Genomic DNA, 21,758 nt, shown 5'->3' with positions numbered 1-21,758 from the left:
TTTAAAAGTATATATTACCAGTAGCAGCCTGTTTTTCTAAATCAAATATTCAGTAAACATCAGCACATCCAGAAAGTTTTATCCGCCTGTGTATTTATGACCCATGCAATTTTCTGAGCTTTCGTTTTAGAAAGGAAGAATCAATGGAACTCTGTATTGGACAGGGAATGGATGTAATTTGGACAAGATAATACAGCGGCTCAGCTGCTTTGAGGAGACTGAGCAAAAGGGCATTCTCTCTGGGGGGAAAGACTGAAAAACAGGAGCTATGAAAAGTAGTTGTTGAAGTCCGATATGTAATTCAGTGCAAAGAAGCTGCACCGTTGATTCCCAGTCCTTATCCATGCTTCCTCTATATATTTGTGAAACAGCCTGGGGGGTGGAACATGTCCAGGTGGTTGGCCCTGCCCCTACAGCTCCCTCCCTCCCTCCCTCCCTGGACGCTAGCCACATTCCTCTCAGATGCACCAAAGATGCACCTCAGAGAGACACACAGAGCCCTGCCAGACCGAGCCCTCATTCCCTCCTGTCGCTCCTGCTGTGAGAAGTTTCCAGGATATGTTTATGTATTTAAAACATACTTCCTTTTGGATCTCAAGGTGGCTTACAATACAGGGAAAAAACCCCATAAAAACATTAAAAACGTAAAACCCAGAATATAAAATCACAACTCACACAGTAAACTTATCCAAATACATTCCTGGCTTTCTCTATAATCCTATGAAGCTTTTAATGAGATAGGTCATAAAATTAAAACTGCTTTACAGTGAGACGATTTCAAACAGTTTTAATTCCCAACCTCTAGTGACTTAATTTCATCACCTCTAACATACATCTAACATCCCAAAAGCTATGATCCCCTAAGAAAGTTTCCTGAGAAAACATTAAAAAACTAGGGGGAGGGGGGATTTAACACTAGGCATTTTATTTTAGGCATAATATCACTTTTTTCAAAACTAAAAGCAAATACTCCTTTATTTCAGTGGTAATTAGAAACACATGCATTTAGATCCTGCCCCAAAATAGCATTGTTTCAATTGAATCCTTTAAAAGCATATTAAAAACTCTCCTGGCTAAGCAGGTTCAAAAGTGTCTGTTGTTTTCCCAGCTAATGTTAGGGATGGCTCCTAGAGATCAAAATTGGGGCTTTAATACAAAAGCATCATGTGCGAAACCACTTCTCAGACTGTATAATAAAAGTCAAGAGGCAATTATTGTAATCTGGCAGTGCAGCCCTCTGTGCAGTATAAACAGCTTTAAAATAACCCGCTTGATACGTAGCATTTTATGAACTAACATATCTGAAAGCGCAAATGCTAGTTCTGTATTGCTAATGGAGGTGTTCTACTGCTGCATTTATATTAAGATTGCACTTGAACACCATTTTCCAAGACATAACATATTTTACTTACAAATACTATAAAATATCTGATTGCTACACTACCCCCCAAAATAACTTCTCAACATCATTCATACCCTGTTGTGTTTTGAAAGGAATTGAGTGATAATGGCTTGGTACAACGATTTATCCAATTCCCTTTCTTTTGAAGATGCCATTAAACTTTGAGGCTCTTATAATCAAAACAGTTCTAGTTTAAAAATATGTGTTTATATATTTGTCTGTCCTGGATATCGGCCTCCACATGGAGGAGCTGAGGCGGGAAGGTTCCACCATGCTTTGCAATGAGTGGTGGTTGTATTTTATTTTCACAAAGGTGTCACACAATCCCACCTTTGTGGGAATAATTTTAAAAATGCCCCAGTCGGCTCAGTGCTGCCTTGAAGCGCTGTGGAGCCGAATGGGCCATTTCGTGTCCCTTCTGGGACTCCATAGGCATATAAGCCGACCCACATATAAGCTGAGGCACTTAATTTTACCACAAAATCTGGGCAAATTTATTGACTCGCATATAAGCCGAGGGTGGGAAATGCAGCGGGCTACTGATAAATTTACAGGGTGGCCTACGTGCTTAATCCATGCTCAATCACAGAATCACAGAATCATAAAGGTGGAAGGGGCCATACAGACCATCTAGTCCAACCCCCTGCTCAACGCAGGACCAGCCCAAAGCATCCAAGAAAAGTGTGTATCCAACCTTTTCTTGAAAACTGCCAGTGAGGGGGATCTCTCCACCTCCCTAGGCAGCCTATTCCACTGCTGAACTACTCTGACAGTGAAATTTTTTTTCCTGATATCTAACCTATATCGTTGTACTTGTAGTTTAAACCCATTACTGCGCGTCCTTTCCTCTGCAGCCAACGGGAACAGCATCCTGCCCTCCTCCAAGTGACAACCTTTCAAATACTTAAAGAGGGCTATCATGTCCCCTCTCAACCTCCTTTTCTCCAGGCTGAACATTCCCAAGTCCCTCAACCTATCTTCATAGGGCTTGGTCCCTTGGCCCCAGATCATCCTCATCGATTACATTGTAATCTGCCCTGGGACTTCGAGAAAGAGCAGAATCAAAAGTGAAATCAATAAAGAAATAATGTAAGGTTGGAGAAAAAGGCCAAAGAAGTGACATGACGTGGGAAATTTAAAAGATCTGAATTTTGGTAGGAGACTGATTACATGATTGGATGGAGGAACTGACTTTTGAACTGTACATGACATCGCAGAATGTCCTAGAACACGACCCACAGTTTAAGAAGCTTTGTTCTATACAGTTTGAGAAGATTTGGGATTCTTAACCAGTCTTCTAAGACAACTGTGTCTCCTTTGTGGTTTCATTTTGAAACCACAATCAACCCACTAATTGGTAGGTTTATCGTTTATGCACGTTCAGTGTCTTTGCAAACAGAGGAGTCCAAGGGGAAAATTTACTTTCCATGTCCATGGTCATAATTTCTCTATGATTCTTTGTAGCAGACAGCTCTTAATTTTCTAGATCTATTAATGACCTATGTATACAGAAAGGGTGTACCTTTGTATTAATGTCTGACCCTCCTGACATCCCCATGGTTTGTGAATGATCGAGTCCTATATTAGATATGTTCTGCCAGATAACCCTTTGCCTGCAATTTCAATATCTAGTATGTCACCAGGATATTCAACTTTTCTTCAACAAAACTCAAAATGTTCCACGACTTCATGTGTGAGTCCAGACCTCTTAAGGGCCTCATAAAGCACATTCCACTTTGGAATAAAGTGAGTGTCACATTTCTCTAAGATGGCCTCATAACCATTAATGCAGGCTGCTGTCAGTCCCTTGCAGCGGGGTAGCATGCCCCGCCACTTCCTGAGAATGCACAGGAGAACGAATCCCCCACGCACGTGGACTGCCCCAACGTTGTGTGTGCGCACACACAATGCCAGGGCTGGAAGAGCCTATCGTACTGTGCGGTGGCAGCAGCAGGGGTGGAGTGGGGGGCATGGGGGCCCCACCGCACAATGGTAGGAGAGTGGCATGTCACTAACCCACCGATTGGTTCTGTGGTGCCACAAAGCTGACTGGGGCGTTAGGTGTCCCTGCAGGGGCACCGTAGGTTGTGGCCATTATGCACGGGGCTGGCCCGGCAGGGTTGCGGATGGTGGCTGTAGTAACACAGAGAACGTGGAAGTATTTTGTGTTCCCTTACCGTGGGCCATCTGAGGCCCTGAGTTGGGCCAGTGCTGGGATGCGGACAGGATGGTGGCGACGTCATGCATAATCAGGGATTGGCCCCGCTACCCTGTTGCCATCAGCCCGGCCTTTCTACCCCATGCATAATCAGTCATAGTGGTACTTGTGGGCCTTTTCAACAGAGTGAAGGATATATAGAAATTGCTGGCTTTGTTTCCCCTAGCAACAGGGAGTGAAATTGGTTGCACTACCTTCTTCCTTGTGGAGCTTAGTGGCCAGCTGAAAGCAAACAAACCTTTTCTTTCCACTCAGGTCATCTTGTAGAATCATTAAAGTTGAAGATGTCTGAAGTATGAGCTATTTTTTTCAGGAATATGTGGGCTTAAATCTTGGAATATTATTCAGGCTGGTAAGGCATATTCTTTATTGTCTTAAAAGGAAATACAATACAACAGTAAAAGGAAATATAAACTCCCCACTACTCTCTCAACAGCAATGAGCGTTGTGTTTCGCTCCAGAATAGTTTCTCACACGTATGATTACACAGTACACATATGATTATACAGCCATTTTGCAGCACTGTGAATCAGCAACATATACTCTACTTTCAATCCACTGCTACAATCATGAACACAGCAGTGAACTGTGTCCAAAGACAAACCTGGGTAAGATCAATATATTATTTGATTGCATCACGTTTTGCTACAGTTTTCCAAGTTGCTCAAATGTTTTCCTAGCTCAGCACAAAAGGGTTTATTTGTGCTATTCTCACATAACAAAGTAATAATAAGTTTGCTAAAATATGATCACCAACTTTATCCATGGGAAGGAAGGCAGCATGGCATAGTTCAATCTTGCCACAGCACTGATAAAGCTGTTCTGGCCAAGCAGGAATCTCAGGGCCCTCTCAGCCTCACCCACCTCACAGGGTGTCTGTTGTGGGAAGAGGAAAGGGAAGGTGATTGTAAGCCGCTTCAAGACTCCTTCCTTTATGATGCAGCATTTTGTCCCGCCACTTCCTGTGTCCCCATGGGGGACCATTTTTGCTGGTGCACCCTGTCTTCCCCGGATTTCTGCCTCCAGATGAGGCAACTGGGCAGAAAAATTCCTCTGTGCGGGACTGGTGGTGTGGGTGGTGTTTCTTTTCTGTTTCGGAATGCGGTAGCAATACTGCATTCCTAAACAGAAAAAAGTGTCCCAGGCAGGTGTTGATGCGCATTGCTGCAGAACTGCCAAGGTCATTTTGTGTCCCTCCCGGGACACTGTAGTCAGCTCAGGGCGAGAGGAGGAGCCAGGCCTGGGAGGCCCGACTCTTCCCTGCCAGACGGGCCTGGAATGACATAGGCCCCGATGCCGCCTGAGGCAGGGAAGGGAATGCTGGAAGAATCTGCGTTCCCTTGCTGCAAGGCAAACGAGGGCCTGATTCAGGCTGGACGGCGCTGATGTCATCTGGACGTAGGATTAGCCCTGCTGCCAGACAGGTGCTGGCCAGGCCTCTTTCCATTGTGCGGAAAAGGTCCTGATTCTCCCCACTTTTAAAAAACATTTGGCAGATAGGAAAGTTTTGGCTGGGTGCCATGGCAGTGGCTGGCCAGATACTTATCATAGATGCTTTAGGCTGATGCTGCATTGAACAGGGATTTGGACTAGATGGCCTGTCTGGTTCCTTCAAACTCTAGAGTTCTATGTTTCTATCAGGCTGGGAAATTCTGATTTAGTGTGATCATTTCCTTCTCCCTGTTCTTTAGCCAGTTTGGTGTAGTGGTTAGGAGCCAGTTTGGTGTAGTGGTTAGGAGTACGGCCTTCTAATATGGCATGCCGGGTTCGATTCTGCGCTCCCCCACATGCAGCCAGCTGGGTGACCTTGGGCTCGCCACGGCACTGATAAAACTGTTCTGTCCGGGCAGTGATATCAGCGCTCTCTCAGCCTCACCCACCCCACAGGGTGTCTGTTGTGGGGAGAGGAATGGGAAGGCGACTGTAAGCCGCTTTGAGACTCCTTCGGGTAGGGAAAAGCGGCATATAAGAGCCAACTCTTCTTCTTCTTCTTCTTAAATAAAAAAAAAAAATTCACAAGTAAATTGATCCTATAGCTTTTCATATTGAAGAAAATAATTCAAAAGGACACATTTAATCTTTAATGAATCCTGCCTTTTTTAGTTCCTCCCCATTCTTGTAACATTATTTTATTCTTTTGGAGACGAGTGAGAGAAAAGGTCCTTTATAAAATTCCCCCAAAATGTAATCTTGAATTAAGTTTTTATCCAAAGTAAAAATACCATGTACATAATTCTGTCCGACTTTCACAGAATAAAATTACCCAAGGATTTCGTGATCGCGTTAAAACTGGGAAAAAGCTATTGAGAAATATTAAGGAAATGTTGCATTTTGAATTTGCTGCAAACTCTGTATTTGTGCACGATCCCCATGAAATTACAGCTTTGACATATGAATTATTATGTCATAGAGATGGCTGCACTGGGATTATAAAAGTTATGTGTGGGTTTTCTTCTCTCGTGATATAAAATGCTGACCGCATGGGAAAGCATTTTCACTCATTATATTCATGGCTGATTCCAACTTAAATCCTGTTTTTTGTTTTTTTTTTTGCTTCTCCTCCTTCCAAAACGCAAACATCAAATATTTAATGCTGTATTTACAAAGCTGCTCTTTTTTTAAAGTATATATTACCAGCAGCAGCCTGTTTTTCTAAATCAAATATTCAGTAAACATCAGCACATCCAGAAAGTTTTATCCGCCTGTGTTTTTATGACCCATGCAATTTTCTGAGCTTTCGTTTTAGAAAGGAAGAATCAATGGAACTCCGTATTGGACAGGGAATGGATGTAATTTGGACAAGATAATACAGCGGCTCAGCTGCTTTGAGGAGACTGAGCAAAAGTGCGTTCTCTCTGGGGGGAAAGACTGAAAAACAGGAGCTATGAAAAGTAGTTGTTGAAGTCCAATATGTAATTCAGTGCAAAGAAGCTGCACCGTTGATTCCCAATCCTTATCCATGCTTCCTCTATATATTTGTGAAACAGCCTGGGGGGTGGAACATGTCCAGGTGATTGGCCCTGCCCCTACAGCTCCCTCCCTCCCTGGACGCTAGCCACATTCCTCTCAGATGCACCAAAGATGCACCTCAGAGAGACACACAGAGCCCTGCCAGACCGAGCCCTCATTCCCTCCTGTCGCTCCTGCTGTGAGAAGTTTCCAGGATATGTTTATGTATTTAAAACATACTTCCTTTTGGATCTCAAGGTGGCTTACAATACAGGGAAAAAAACCCATAAAAACATTAAAAACGTAAAACCCAGAATATAAAATCACAACTCACACAGTAAACTTATCCAAATACATTCCTGGCTTTCTCTATAATCCTATGAAGCTTTTAATGAGATAGGTCATAAAATTAAAACTGCTTTACAGTGAGACGATTTCAAACAGTTTTAATTCCCAACCTCTAGTGACTTAATTTCATCACCTCTAACATACATCTAACATCCCAAAAGCTATGATCCCCTAAGAAAGTTTCCTGAGAAAACATTAAAAAACTAGGGGGAGGGGGGATTTAACACTAGGCATTTTATTTTAGGCATAATATCACTTTTTTCAAAACTAAAAGCAAATACTTTATTTCAGTGGTAATTAGAAACACATGCATTTAGATCCTGCCCCAAAATAGAATTGTTTCAATTGAATCCTTTAAAAGCATATTAAAAACTCTCCTGGCTAAGCAAGTTCAAAAGTGTCTGTTGTTTTCCCAGCTAATGTTAGGGATGGCTCCTAGAGATCAAAATTGGGGCTTTAATATAAAAGCATCATGTGCGAAACCACTTCTCAGACTGTATAATAAAAGTCAAGAGGCAATTATTGTAATTTGGTGGTGCAGCCCCCTGTGCAGTATAAACAGTTTTAAAATAACCCGTTTGATACGTAGCATTTTATGAACTAACATATCTGAAAGCGCAAATGCTAGTTCTGAATTGCTAATGGAGGTGTTCTACTGCTGCATTTATATTAAGATTGCACTTGAACGCCATTCATTTTCCAAGACATAATATATTTTACTTACAAATACTATAAAATATCTGATTGCTACACTACCCCCCAAAATAACTTCTCAACGTCATTCATACCCTGTTGTATTTTGAAAGGAATTGAGTGATAATGGCTTGGTACAACGATTTATCCAATTCCCTTTCTTTTGAAGATGCCATTAAACTTTGAGGCTCTTATAATCAAAACAGTTCTAGTTTTAAAATATGTGTTTATATATTTGTCTGTCCTGGATATTGGCCTCCACATGGAGGAGCTGAGGCGGGAAGGTTCCACCATGCTTTGCAATGAGTGGTGGTTGTATTTTATTTTCACAAAGGTGTCACACAATCCCACCTTTGTGGGAATAATTTTTAAAATGCCCCAGTCAGCTCAGTGCTGCCTCGAAGTGCTGTGGAGCCAAATGGGCCATTTCGTGTCCCTTCTGGGACTCCATAGGCATATAAGCCGACCCACATATAAGCCGAGGTACTTAATTTTACCACAAAATCTGGGCAAATTTATTGACTCGCATATAAGCCGAGGGTGGGAAATGCAGAGGGCTACTGATAAATTTACAGGGTGGCCTACGTGCTTAATCCATGCTCAATCACAGAATCACAGAATCATAAAGTTGGAAGGGGCCATACAGACCATCTAGTCTACTCTGTGCCTTGTTTATTCAACTCTTCCTTTCTTCTATCCTCTGGCTTCTTTGGTCAGGCCTTCCTTGACTGCTGGGTCTATTTCTCTCTTCCTGCCTGAACTGCCTGCTTTTCACTCTTAGAATCATAGAATCATAGAGTTGGAAGGGGCCATACAGGCCATCTAGTCCAACCCCCTGCTCAACGCAGGATTAGCCCTAAGCATCCTAAAGCATCCAAGAAAAGTGTGTATCCAACCTTTGCTTGAAGACTTCCAGTGAGGGGGAGCTCACCACCTCCTTAGGCAGCCTATTCCACTGCTGAACTACTCTGACTGTGAAAAACTTTTTCCTGATATCTAGCCTAAATCGTTGTAGTTTAAACCCATTACTGCGTGTCCTCTCCTCTGCAGCCAACAGAAACAGCATCCTGCCCTCCTCCAAGTGACAACCTTTCAAATACTTAAAGAGGGCTATCATGTCCCCTCTCAACCTCCTTTTCTCCAGGCTGAACATTCCCAAGTCCCTCAACCTATCTTCATAGGGCTTGGCCCCTTGGCCCCAGATCATCCTCATCGATTACATTGTAATCTGCCCTGGGACTTCGAGAAAGAGCAGAATCAAAAGTGAAATCAATAAAGAAATAATGTAAGGTGGGAGAAAAAGGCCAGGGAAGTGACATTACGTGGGAAATTTAAAATTTAAAAGATTTGAATTTTGGTAGGAGACTGATTACATGATTGGATGGAGGAACTGACTTTTGAACTGTACATGACATCGCAGAATGTCATAGAACATCCCCATTTAGCCCCCTCCCTCCATCTTCCAAATTCTGCCCTCCCCAAGCACTACCTCTAGATCTCCAGGAACTCCCCAAGCCCGTGTTGGCAACCCTAGACTATGTAGGAATGCTTAAGAATATTCTCATGTTAAGATCCATAGAATGGATGCCTACATCTCACGGTCTTAATCGTATTAAACCGCATTCAGCTTTTGCTTCCTTGGCATGTTTGCCAGCTTGTTCATTTTCTTCAATGATTGAAAAAGCTTGACAAATTTTTAATTATGCCATAAAAGTGCTATAAAGGGAGATCACCTGTGGTGCTCTGCAGTGCTGTTTTTCTTGGAAAACGCTCTTTGCCAAGCTCACACAAAGCTATTGCCTGGCCAAATTCCCAATCTATTTGCATGTGAATGTTGAAAAGATGGAGTCATTGCTTCCCAAACCCCTTGTTCTTGAAGGAATTAAATACTGAACTCCCCCCCCCCCCCGGAGCTGTAAAGTAGGGGTAGTCAACCTGTGGTCCTCCAGATGTCCATGGACTACAATTCCCATAAGCCCCTGCCAGCAAATGTAGTCATGGACATCTGGAGGACCACAGGTTGACTACCCCTGCTGTAAAGGACAATCACTGCAAACCATGATCAGAATTCTCTCAAACCTTATCATGTGACTGTAGCAGACCAAAGTCAAGTGCTTTATTTCTAAATTTTGAAACAAGTAAATGATGGGTTCATGTGTCCATTATAATCTCTTTTTTTGCCAGTTAAGTGTGAGGGATGATGTTAGAAATGAAACGTGCAGTGTGGGAATTGCGTACTGGCAAAAAATATTATTGTTCAACCGGCTCATGTAATGAAAAAAATGAGCCAACTGTCTTAAGTCTAAAGTGAGCTGAGCGGTATTGAATTTTCCACTAGATTCGCATTCATTGATTGTATACAGGGGCCCCTTGGTCGAAGTTGCTTTGTTGGAAAATGGTAACATTAGAACAGAAGCAGAATGTCCTGGGAGGTGGAAATGCTCTCCCGCTGGTTCCTTTCCCGCTTGTTGCCTTCGCCCCCATTAGATGTGTATCATCGATTTTCTCCTGGGCAGAGAGCAATACGTTTTGTCCCCTGTATGCAGCAAAAAATGCATTGTCAGTAGGAGATGGAACAAAACCCCCTGGAAAGGGCAAACTGTTGCTGGAATGACTTTGGTGGATGTTGTGCTGCTTGAATGGGTATGTCATCTGGTTTTGCTGAGGGTCTATTTGTGTGTGTTTGTGTGTGTTAGGTAGTATGATTTTGCTTCAGGAGCTGTTTCTGATCAGTAGATATAACTAAGGAAATAGCCCCTAAGCATAAGGCTGGTGATATTACTCTGTGTCAAGGCCTTGGTTGATAGGCCTTTTTTCACATACAGATTATTCTCTATCCCCATATAGAAGAAGAGTTGGTTCTTATATGCCACTATTAGGAGTCTCATGGCTTACATTTGCCTTCCATTTCCTCTCCCCACAACAGACATCCTGTGAGGTAGGTGAGGCTGAGAGAGCCCTGATATTCCTGCTCTGTCAGAACAGTTCTATCAGTGCCATGGTGAGCCCAAGGTCATCCAGCTGGCTGCATGTGGAGGAGTTCAGAATCAAACCCGGCTCGCAGAGTAGAAGTTGGTTTTTAATACTCCGCTTTTCACTACCTGAAGGAGTCTCAAAGCAGCTTACAAATAACGTTCCCTTCTTCTCCCCACAACAGACACCCTGTGAGATAGGTCGGGCTGAGAGAGATCTGACAGAATTGCTCTGTGAGAACAGCTCTAACAGGACTGTAATATTTAGTGTCCTGTCAAACCTAACCATTTTACTGCTTTAACACCATAAAACTAATCATTGATAACATAGTTACTGTACAAAATTATAATAATTGACATATTCATGGAATTTGTCATTGTTATAAATGCCTTAGCTTTGTGCAAGCAAAATTTCAAATATACAATACAATACAATACACCTTTATTGGCATACAAAACATTACATGAGATTAAAGTACAAGGTGTGTAATACAAGATAAATGAACAAGACTAAGAATTTGAATTTAAAACTCAACAGTTTCCCTCAGCACAAATTGACTAACCAATGACCAAACAAGCAAAGTTTCAAATATACCTTAGAGGTAGCTATAGGCTGACGTAACCTGTGCTATCTTAACACATGTGCCTTAGTTTTTGCTTCCTGGGTAGAGTCTGCATGGAGCTTTTATTCCAATCCCAGGTCGATTCAGTCCTTGCTGTCTCCACTGAATGGGATTTCCATTTTGATTTTGTCCGATTTAAATTTTTGGTCTGCAAGAAGCATGATTGACCCGGAGTGACCCTACCTTTATCCTGCAATATCCTAGAGTGGTTTTAACTCTCAATATTTGAAGATCGGATTGAGAAAGCATGAGAAAGTATGCAGATCTCTGGCTGCTTCAAATTTGTTGCTGACTCCATGGTAGAGAAGCCCTGATTGGCCAAGGCTGCCTAGGTGACAGGCTTGCCTTAAAGGGGAAGCCCCTAATTTCTCTCAGCAGAAGCTCCCAGAAACCCTAACTTCTGTTGGTAGAGATTTGGGTTTTTTTCTCCCTCCTCTGCCGTCTCCAATCCTCTTCCCCCCCCCCTTCAAGAAAAGAAAGGAAGAGGCTATGGCTGTGCTTTGCGCCCCCCTCCCCTTCTGAACTTCCCTAACCACATGCAGAACACTTTTCTGTTTCTATGGGGAATGGGGGGGGGAGAGGAAGACCCGAGTTCAAATCAATCTGGATTCAGCAGGATCCACAATGGAATAAACAAAGTAAGTGCAGATTCAGCCCTGGTTAGAGACAGGGTTAAGTTTTCAATGAAGCTTTCCATTTTCCCCTGAGGCTTTGGTGCAGTTTCTGCCCCACCTCCTTTAAATCTTTTTTTTCTCTGCCCTGCAGGATAGGGCAAAAAGCTACTTTTTACCCAGTCTGTGGGATGGGGAACTGAAAAGGTCAACCACAAGGTCAAAAACAAATCATTTCAAAAGGACAACAGAAAGTATGTAACAGTTGAGAAGCAGAGAGCCCTCATGAAGATGAGGTATCCTGATGTAAGAATACATCTTAGATTTAAGAGCTGTGCATGCCCACTTTGTCTTAAAAATATTGGAGACCATCAAGAAAGCCAGTGGGGCTCTGGTCCCAGGACGAAAACAGCAAGTCATTGGATATTGTGCTTTCATGGTCCTAGAGCCATCATTTGCACCTGGATTACCCCATGTTGACAAAACCATCAAATTGAAAGGCTGGCTATGGTGTGATGAAAGTAGAACATCTAGTAATGTGTAAATGCAGCCCATGTCTCTCCACACTGACTATGGAGGGTATCAGTAAAATATCTTTGAACTTTAAGTCAAAAACTTCTTTTTTTTTTTGAATAGGGAATGATTTCTCCATGTTTGTTATGACCGCAGTGAGAGAGGAAAATAGCCTGTCAGAGTTCTGGCACTGGATTCGCTCTCTGGAATGAACTGTCAGTAAAAATGTGAATTGTGACAGCTGAGGGGAAACTAATTTACAGTTGGATTCTTGTCAAAGAGTAAAACCTGGTGCCAATATAAATGATTCACAGTGCAGTCCTTCTCAGAGTTGGACCACTCTAAGGCCAAGTTTGTAGTTGCTGAGGAGAAATAGCCTGCCTTAATAATTTATACCAGTGGTTCTCAACCTGGGGGTCGGGACCCCTTTGGGGGTCGAACAACCCTTTCACAGAGGTCGTGGCAGGGCAAGCAGCTTGGCTGGGGGGGCACCATCCACACAACAGCCTTGCAGGGTAGATTGAGATAGAGCATTCATCTGTCCGGAGCAGCGGAAAAGAGTGAGATCGGCGTGGTGGGACAAGAGGCAGAACTGAACTGAGAGCCCCCGGAAAAAAAAAAACAATTTATATCCAATCACGAACAATGGATCTTCACGCCATTGGTCAGTTTTGGTTTAATTTATGTGAAAGAACACTTGCATAATTTTATGGTTGGGAGTCACCACAACATGAGGAACTGTATTAAAGGGTAGGTTGAGAACCACTGATCTATACGGATTTATTCCTGATGGTCAGAGGTATCTTAAAAAGTATATATATGAGGATTTTATACAGAAATGCAGTATTTTCATGTATTCAAGTATTAGTTACGTGAGAAGGTAACTGATTTCTGAGCCAGTCACTCTAAGCCAGGGGTAGTCAAACTGTGGCCCTCCAGATGTCCATGGACTACAATTCCCAGGAGCCCCCTGCCAGCATTCGCTGGCAGGGGCTTCTGGGAATTGTGGTCCATGGACATCTGGAGGGCCGCAGTTTGACTACCCCTGCTCTAAGCTTTGGAGTACTTACTAGAAGCCTTAAAGTAGCTACTTCTTTGTTGTTTTTATTACCAATCTCATCAAACTTTCTGTCCTCATGATGGAAAATTCCCGTGCTTGGTGGCATAATAGTTCTATTTTGAGTCAAAAGTTCACAGAAATTACTTATATTAATTCATTTTCATTTACGGTATTTGAATTTAAACAAAGCTTTTCAAAAGGGTCTTTCACTGGTCAATTGAAGCCCTTGAGACAAACTAAAAATACTGTAAAAGAACCACTGGCTCACATCTGAATCACAGCATCACCATGGGACATAAATAATCACAAGCAACAAACTGTTTAAAAATGAGAATTTCCCATTCGGACCTCCAGCGTTTCCCTTTTATCTAGAAAACAGTTCCTTCCAGATCCAGGCTAGGGAATTCATATCAAACCATAAACTCTATTAAAATTTAAAAGGCATGGATTTTAATTTCAGCCTTGCCTAGCTTGCATCGTAGTTCATTTAGAATTTTAAAGTCCAAATTGCTACAGCTCACTGTTGCCATAATAAATAACATTAAATTAATTGTTTTAAGACTCCCCAAGCATATCTAAGCAGTAATCCTATGCGTGCTTAAGGGAGAGTAAGCCCCGCTGAATTCATTTGGCGAATTGTGAGAGACGAGACAGTTCTTTGTAGTATCACATGTTCTCACTTTTCTTTTTTTGTGTGTGGGAAACTCTGGATGAATAGCTGATGGCTATTAACACTAGGGAAAGGAATATTTAGTTTCATATAGCTCAGGTCTCTTAACTACCGTATTTGCCGGCGTATAAGACGACTGGGCGTATAAGACGACCCCCCAACGTTTCCACTCAAAATATAGAGTTTGTTACATTACATTACAGTACTATGGGCCACTATGGGCAGCTATGTCTATCCCAACTGAAGTGCACCCGGCGTATAGGACGACCCCCCCACTTGGAGGCATTTTTTTCAGGGGGGGAAAGTAGTCTTTTCCTCTGTCCAGTCAAAAGCAGATACAGTGGATCAAGATGTAACTACAACATTGCTTTGGATGACTGGTCAGTCCAGGTTCAGTATTGATGTGCACTTTTCATGTCCCAGGTATCCCTTCAAAAAGGATGTGGACAAAATGGAGAGGGTGCAGAAGAGAGTAATGAGGATGATTCCGTATGTCCCAAGCCCTATGAGGAAAGGCTGAGAGACTTGGGAATGTTCAGCCTGGAGAAGAGGAGGTTGAGAGGGGGCATGATGGCTCTCTTTAAATACTTGAACGGTTGTCACTTGGAGGAGGGCAGGGAATGGTTACTGTTGGCAGCAGAGGATGAGGATATCAGGGGGGAAATTCACAGTCAGAGTAGTTCAGCTGGAATAAGCTACCTAAGGAGGTGGTGAGCTTTCCCTTGCTTGTGGTCTTCAAGTAGCAGCTGGACAGACACTTATCATGGATGCTTTAGGCTGATCCTGCATTGAGATAACTTAATCACTGGTTGGCCAGCAGTCAAGCTTAGCAAGGGTGTCAGTTGGCCTGAAGCCAAGCACTTTGTCACAGTTCATCAATATTATAGTAACAGCTAACTGTCCATCTCTTTTTCTAAGCCTGTAGATGCTGGAAACATGACAAGGGAAGGCCAATTTTTTAGCGGAGTTAGACCCCTTGGGTCTGGATGAGATTGAATTGACTCTGTAGAGTCAAGTGAAACGTTTAGGATTGTTCCTGGAGCTTTTTTCCATTTGAAGCTGCAGCCTTACTATGTTAAATTATTCAGGTGGGTAGCCATGTTGGTCTGGACCAACAGAGTTGCAAGGGGCCATACAGGCTATCTAGGAGAAGAAGAGTTGGTTTTTATATGCTGCTTTTCTACTACCCAAAGGAGTCTCAAAATGGCTTACAGTCGCCTTCCCTTTCCTCTCCCCACAACAGACACCCTGTGAGGAAGGTGAGGCTGAGAGATATTCCTGCTTTGTCAGAACAGCTTTCTCAGTGCTGTGTTGAGCCCAAGGTCACCCAGCTGGCTGCATGTGGGGAAAAGGGAATCAAACCCAGCTCGCCAGATTAGAAGTCCGCACTCCTAACCACTGCACTCCTAGCCACTACAATAGTATAGTGTACACTACACTGGCAGATTACAGTGGATGAGCAATAGGGTTGTGATGTCCTACATAGTGCAGAGGGTTGGGTAGATGACCCCGTAGATCCCTTCCAACTCTGTGACTCTGTGATTCCAGTCCAACTCGCTGCTCAATGCAGAATCCGCCTTAAAACATCCATGATAAGTATCTGTCCATCTGCTGCTTGAAGGCTGCCATGAGTAAGGTGACCAGATTTTAACATTGGTAAAGCGAGACACCATTGACCGGGGGGGGGGGCGGTCTTGATTAAAAATTTGGTCTATATGGAGCAACAAAAAGTTTCATAGAATGCATAGAACACAAAAATAGTATTGTAATATATATTTTTTAAAATTTCAACATAAGGACAATTTGCCAGGTACCCCCAGATGTCCCTCCAAAAGTGGGACAATCTGGTCACCTTAGCCATGAGGGAAAGCCAATTCCACTGCTGTACTACTATGACTGTGAAAAACTTTTCCTTGATATCTGGTTGGTACCGTTCTACACATAGGTTAAAGCCATGACTGTGGGTCCTATCCTCTGCTGCTAACAGAAACCTTTCCCAGCCCTCCTCTAAGTGACCACCTTTCAAATCCTGTCCCCTCTCAACCTCCTCTTCTCCAGGCTGAACATTCCCAATTCCCTCAGACTTTCCTCATAGGAATTGGTCCCCAGGTCCTGGGTCATCCTCATTGCTTTCCTCTGTCCCCTTTCCATTTTGTCCACGTCCTTTCTGTAATGAAAAAAGGATGTACAACACTGTCTTTTCCAGTATAGAATTTGCTGGTCCTCACCTCAGTGAATGCTGTTTCGTTTCAGTCTGTGTGGAAAGAGAAAGTCACAATGCGTTTCATGTGGAAGGGACAATCCTCATCAAACAAAAAAGCTTCTTCTGGCCTTTGCAAACCGCCATTTTAGCAAGGCTGGAGGGTGACATTTGAATGAGAATATAGTCCCTGCTTGCATAAGAAATCAATAGAAAGCATTTTCCTTTCAAAAAACACGTCTTTAGAAACCAGTAGCAGAAGGTGAGGCCCTGTTCAAATAAGAGAGCCTTCTGTCTTCCCTTTCTGGTTTTTCTTCCATGCTTTCTTTCCTCTGTGGACAACCTACACGACTGAGCATAAAGTGACATTTCAGAATCTGAAACGTGAATAGGATGCTGCAAAAGAAAGAGGCAAAGCATTGAAACTGGCCTTCAGACTTCACAAAGCTTTTCTTTGCCGGCTTTCCATGCACACCCTGTGTTTACTGTATTTAGCATTCAGAGTCTGAATTAACTAGAACGATACTCCTCCCTCTCTTTTGCGAAAGGTCTTCCATAGCTGTCTGCTTCTTCTGTGCTGTTAGCTTAAAGGCCTTTTATAGGCTATTCTTAGAGCTTGATAATTCTGCACCTTCCATAAGAAGTTCAGTTGCATTCAGGGCTGAACTTCTCTGCTTCGTTTTGAGACCTTCCCCTCGTGAAATCCTGGACAGTCACTGCCCATCAGATTAGAACAGGCTTTCTCAGCCAGGGTTTCGTGAACCCCTGGGGTTTCTTGACAGCCCTGGAAGAGTTTCCCGAATGGGTAGGAGTTAATTAATTTTTTGTTATATTTTTAAAATTTGTTAAGCATTTGTCACGTGATATGACCATATATATGGCCATGTTGACCCCCCTCCCTAGTGGCCAGTGATGAGCCTGGAAGGGGAGGTGCCTGGGTGGGCATGTACACACCTATGCTTCCCAATTATATTCTACATGATCACACCACTTCTAGGGTTTCTTGATGCTTGAAGAACGTTCCAGAAGTTTCTCATCAGTAAAACAATTGAGGAAGGCTGGATTAGGCTAAGGTGACTAGATTTTAACATTGGTAAAGCGGGACACCATTGACCGGGGGGGGGGGGTTGGGTTCTTGATTAAAAATTTGGTCTATATGGAGCAACAAAAATTTTCATAGAATGCATAGAAAGCAAATATAGTATTTTAATATATATATATATTTTAATTTCAACATAAGTACAATTTGCCAGGTGCCCCCAGATGCCCCTCCAAAAGTGGGACAATCTGGTCACCTTAAATTAGGCAATACTGAGCTTGAATATATCAAACGCTATCAAACGCACTGAAATGCACTGTCCGTGACAGTCTTATCTGTATAATTAACTGCTCAGAAGTACAAGTTCTGCTAAACTCATTTTCTAATATATGACATTGTTTGGAAACAAAAGCTGCCGACAGGGTTGCCAGGTTACTACCCGGAGAATTCTTTATTCCTTTAATTTCCCCACTGCAGTGGGAAACATTGGTGTCAGGTTGGTTTCCACTTGGGAAGGGGAAAAGCTCTGGAGAGATCCGTTCTGTGAGTGAAATGGGCCTCATGGTTCTTAGGATCCAGATCGTTGATGATGAAAAAGAACAGGGAGTTCACCTGTAAGTGGGTGTCCGTTGGGAGGTCCCCTGTGCAGTTACACTAAGGGGAACTCAAGATTTTTGGTGCTTGGCTCCAGAATGCATTCCTGTTGGATTACTAACCCTGGGCTGGGGGATTCCTGGGGATTTGGAGGTGGTGCCTGGGGTTTGGAGAGGAGGCAGAATGCCATGTAGTCAACAGGGCATAATCATAGAATCACAGAGTTGGAAGGGGCCATATAGGCCATCTAATCCAACCCCCTACTCAACGCAGGATCAGATAGATAATGTTCTACAGTCCAGGCTCCAAAGCAGCCATTTTCTCTAGGGAAACTGGTCCACTGTAATTTGGAGATCCATCGTAATTCTGAGAGATTTTTTAAACGCTGATCCCCTCTCAGTCGTCTCCTCTCCAGGCTAAACAGACCAAGCTCCCCCAACCTTTCCTCAGATGTCTTGGTCTCCAAACCCCTCACCATCTTTGTTGCCCTCCTCTGGACATGCTCCAGTTTGTCTGCATCCCTCTTCAGCTGTGTTGCCCAGGACTCCTAAACAGACACTACAGTATCCTGAAATGCGTTTTTTTGATAAGGTTGCCAGCAGATTGGAGAAAAACTGTGCTGGCCTGTGTGGTTAACAGCACTTAGTTATGCAGAAATTTGTGGATGACATTATTACAGTTAATATCTGCTGTTCATGACTCAGCAGTATGGACTGGTAACCCCTCCGTTCCCCCCCAAAATTCCATTCCTTAGAACTGCATTTGCTATTTGAATTTAAAACTATAATTGACCAAACTTAGATACATTCTTATATCTGAGAGACAGGATTATTTATAGAAATAAACAAAACAGTTTGTCAGAGGTCATGTTCTTGCTATGATAATGCATCAGTTTGTTTGTTTAATAGTCCGTGTTTACTTTTTGTCTTTCAGCTGTTATTCACCTTGATCCTGAAATGGCAGGGGTCAGTTCACAAGCAGACATCAAGGGAAAGGTAGGACCTCTTAATTCAGATGCTGTGCTGGATAGACAGAATTCATAAATCCATATTCTGTAGATTTGTAATGCTGACCACTGCAGGAGATCTAGGATCAGCAAGGTTCTTCTCTGATTCCAGTTGATTTATAATTGCTCCAATCTTGCCTGTGGTAGCAAATCATTTCTCAGAAGAACTAGTTTCCCCTTTCCTTGCTTGGAAAAATGTATATATGATTGGAACAGTGGCTTTTCCCCTGTGTAGTCACTGAAACTAGACCTGGGATGCTGAAGGAACTCTGTTAACCAAGCATGTACAGATACTACAATCTGCTTTAATGGTATGACTGCCCTGACCTGGATTGGGCAGGGTAGCCTAATATTGTTGGATCTTGGAAGCTAAACAGGTCAGCCTTGGTTAGAACTTGGATGGGGCACTAACAAGGAACCCCAGGGTCATTACACAGAGGCAGGCAATGCCTTGAAAAACCTATGGAGTCACTATAAGTTGGCTGCAGCTTGACAGTACTTTCTGCCACCATGGTGTTACTAAAAGAGGGCAGTCAGCTGTATAATACAGCTGTATGTCCCACCCATACCAGTGATTTCTATTCTGAAGCTTAGTGGCTGAAATCTGGCACTGTTACTGGCAAAAACAAGATAACATGAATCACTGTCCTTTCACTGCCAATGCTGTTCATGCGTTTAGATAATCTGAATGGCTAATTCGCGTCCCATGTTTATTCAGAAATCCACTTCAAATGATTTCAGGTTGAATTCACGCCAAGTACATGTGAATGGTTTCCAGCCCTGTGTTTATTATTGCTTGTTGTTGTTAGGTGCGAAGTCGTGTCCAACCCATCGCGGCCCCATGGACAATGATCCTCCAGGCCTTCCTGTCCTCTACCATTTCCCGGAGTCCATTTAAGTTTGCACCTACTGCTTCAGTGACTGCATCCAGCCATCTCATTCTCTGTCATCCCCTTCTTCTTTTGCCCTCAATTGCTCCCAGCATTAGGCTCTTCTCCAGGGAGCCCTTCCTTCTCATGAGGTAGCCAAAATATTTGAGTTTCATTTTCAGGATCTGGCCTTCTTATTAGCAGGCAGGGATGATCTCCTCTAGGACTGACCGGTTTGTTCGCCTTGCAGTCCAAGGGACTCGCAAGAGTCTTCTTCAGCACCAGAGTTCAAAAGCCTCAATTCTTTCCTCATGGTCCAACTTTTGCAGCCATACATTGCAACTGGGAAGACCATAGCCTTGACTAAACGCACTTTTGTTGGCAGGGTGATGTCTCTGCTTTTTAGGATGCTGTCTAGATTTGCCAGCGCTTTCCTCCCCAGGAGCAAGCGTCTTTTAATTTCTTTGCTGCAGTCCCCATCTTGCAGTGATCTTGGAGCCCAGGAAAATAAAATCTGTCACTATCTCCATTTCTTCCCCATCTATTTGCCAGGAATTGAGAGGGCTGGATGCCATGATCTTTGTTTTCTTGATGTTGAGTTTCAAGCCAACTTTTGCACTCTCCTCCTTCACCCGCATCAACAGGCTCTTTAGTTCCTCTTCGCTTTCTGCCATTAGAGTGGTATCATCTGCATATCTGAGGCTGTTGATATTTCTCCCTGCAATCTTGATCCCAATTTGTGACTCCTCTAATCCCGCCTTTCTCATGATGTGCTCCGCATACAAGTTAAATAGGCAAGGCGACAGTATACAGCCTTGCCGAACTCCTTTCTCAATTTTGAACCAATCAGTGATTCCATGTTCAGTTCTCACTGTTGCTTCTTGACCTGCATATAAGTTTCTCAAGAGACAAATAAGATGCTCTGGTATTCCCATCTCTTTAAGAACTTACCACAATTTGTTATGCTCCACACAATCAAAGGCTTTAGCATAGTCAATGAAGCAGTAGATGTTCTACTTCTGGAACTCCCTAGCTTTCTCCATGATCCAGCGTATGTTGGCAATTTGATCTCTAGTTCCTCTGCCTCTTCGAAATCCTGCTTGTACTTCTGGAAGTTCTCGGTCCACATATTGCTGGAGCCTAGCTTGTAGGATTTTGAGCATAACTTTGCTATGTTATGTTTTTAACCCGCTTCACGTTTGTGGGGGCCCAGGGCAGTCTACATGGTATTCCATGCCTCCATTTTATCCTCAAGTAGATTAGGCTAGTGACTATTCTGACATCCCTGAGTGAATGCTGAAGAAGAAGAAGAGTTGGGTTTTATATGCCGCTTTTCTCTCCCAGAAAGAGTCTCAAAGTGGCTTACAATTGCCTTCCCTTTCCTCTCCCCACAACAGACACCCTCTGAGGGAGGTGAGGCTGAGAGAGCCCTGATATTACTGCTCAGTCAGAGCAGCTCTAAGAGCACTGTGACTGGCCCAAGGTCACCCAGCTGGCTGCATGTGGGGGAGCAGGGAATCAAACCCGGCTCACCAGATTAGAAATCCACATTCCTAACCACTACACCAAGCTGGCTCTGTTGTGGCTGAGTGTGGATTTGAACTTGGTTCTTCCAAGTCTTAGTCCAGGATTGTGACCACTATGCCACTGACTCCTGACGACTTATAATTCTACCTGGTCGTTATCTTCTTTATGTTTTTTTTAGTTCGCCTTTCCGACCCACTCCACTTATCTGATACCCATCCATATTGACAACTGTGAAGACAAGCTGAATTTTTTCAGCCATAAAATCTAGGAAAGGGAATAAACTTGAGTGAGAGATAAAAGTAACTGAAGGCAAAAGAAAAAAAAATATTTTGTACACCTGTTCATGTGAAGTACAGTATCCTTTGAGCACAACAAAAATTAAGTCCACTAGCACCTTTAAGACCAACAAAGATTTATTCAAGGCATGAAGTTTCACGTGCAGGCACACTTCATCAGACAAAATA

General features: G+C 43.1%; 1 protein-coding gene across 4 annotated transcripts in view; it reads left to right on the top strand.

The window, feature by feature from the left end:
* LOC143828371 (SPATS2-like protein) overlaps positions 1–21,758 on the top strand; it is an 80,678-nt gene that overhangs the window by 19,648 nt on the left and 39,272 nt on the right. For 3 of the 4 annotated variants that reach the window (XM_077318757.1, XM_077318758.1, XM_077318759.1), the window contains exon 2: positions 18,826–18,887. In XM_077318757.1, the coding sequence (XP_077174872.1) occupies positions 18,849–18,887 (39 nt within the window). In that variant the 5' untranslated portion in view covers positions 18,826–18,848. Of the gene's footprint in view, positions 1–17,764; positions 17,913–18,825; positions 18,888–21,758 lie in introns of those variants that run through there. The other variant, XM_077318755.1, reaches the window with a different exon arrangement.

This window comes from Paroedura picta, unplaced genomic scaffold (genome assembly GCF_049243985.1).
Source record: "Paroedura picta isolate Pp20150507F unplaced genomic scaffold, Ppicta_v3.0 Ppicta_v3_sca22, whole genome shotgun sequence".
Lineage (NCBI taxonomy): Eukaryota > Metazoa > Chordata > Lepidosauria > Squamata > Gekkonidae > Paroedura > Paroedura picta.
This window is presented reverse-complemented; position numbering and strand designations above follow the sequence as displayed.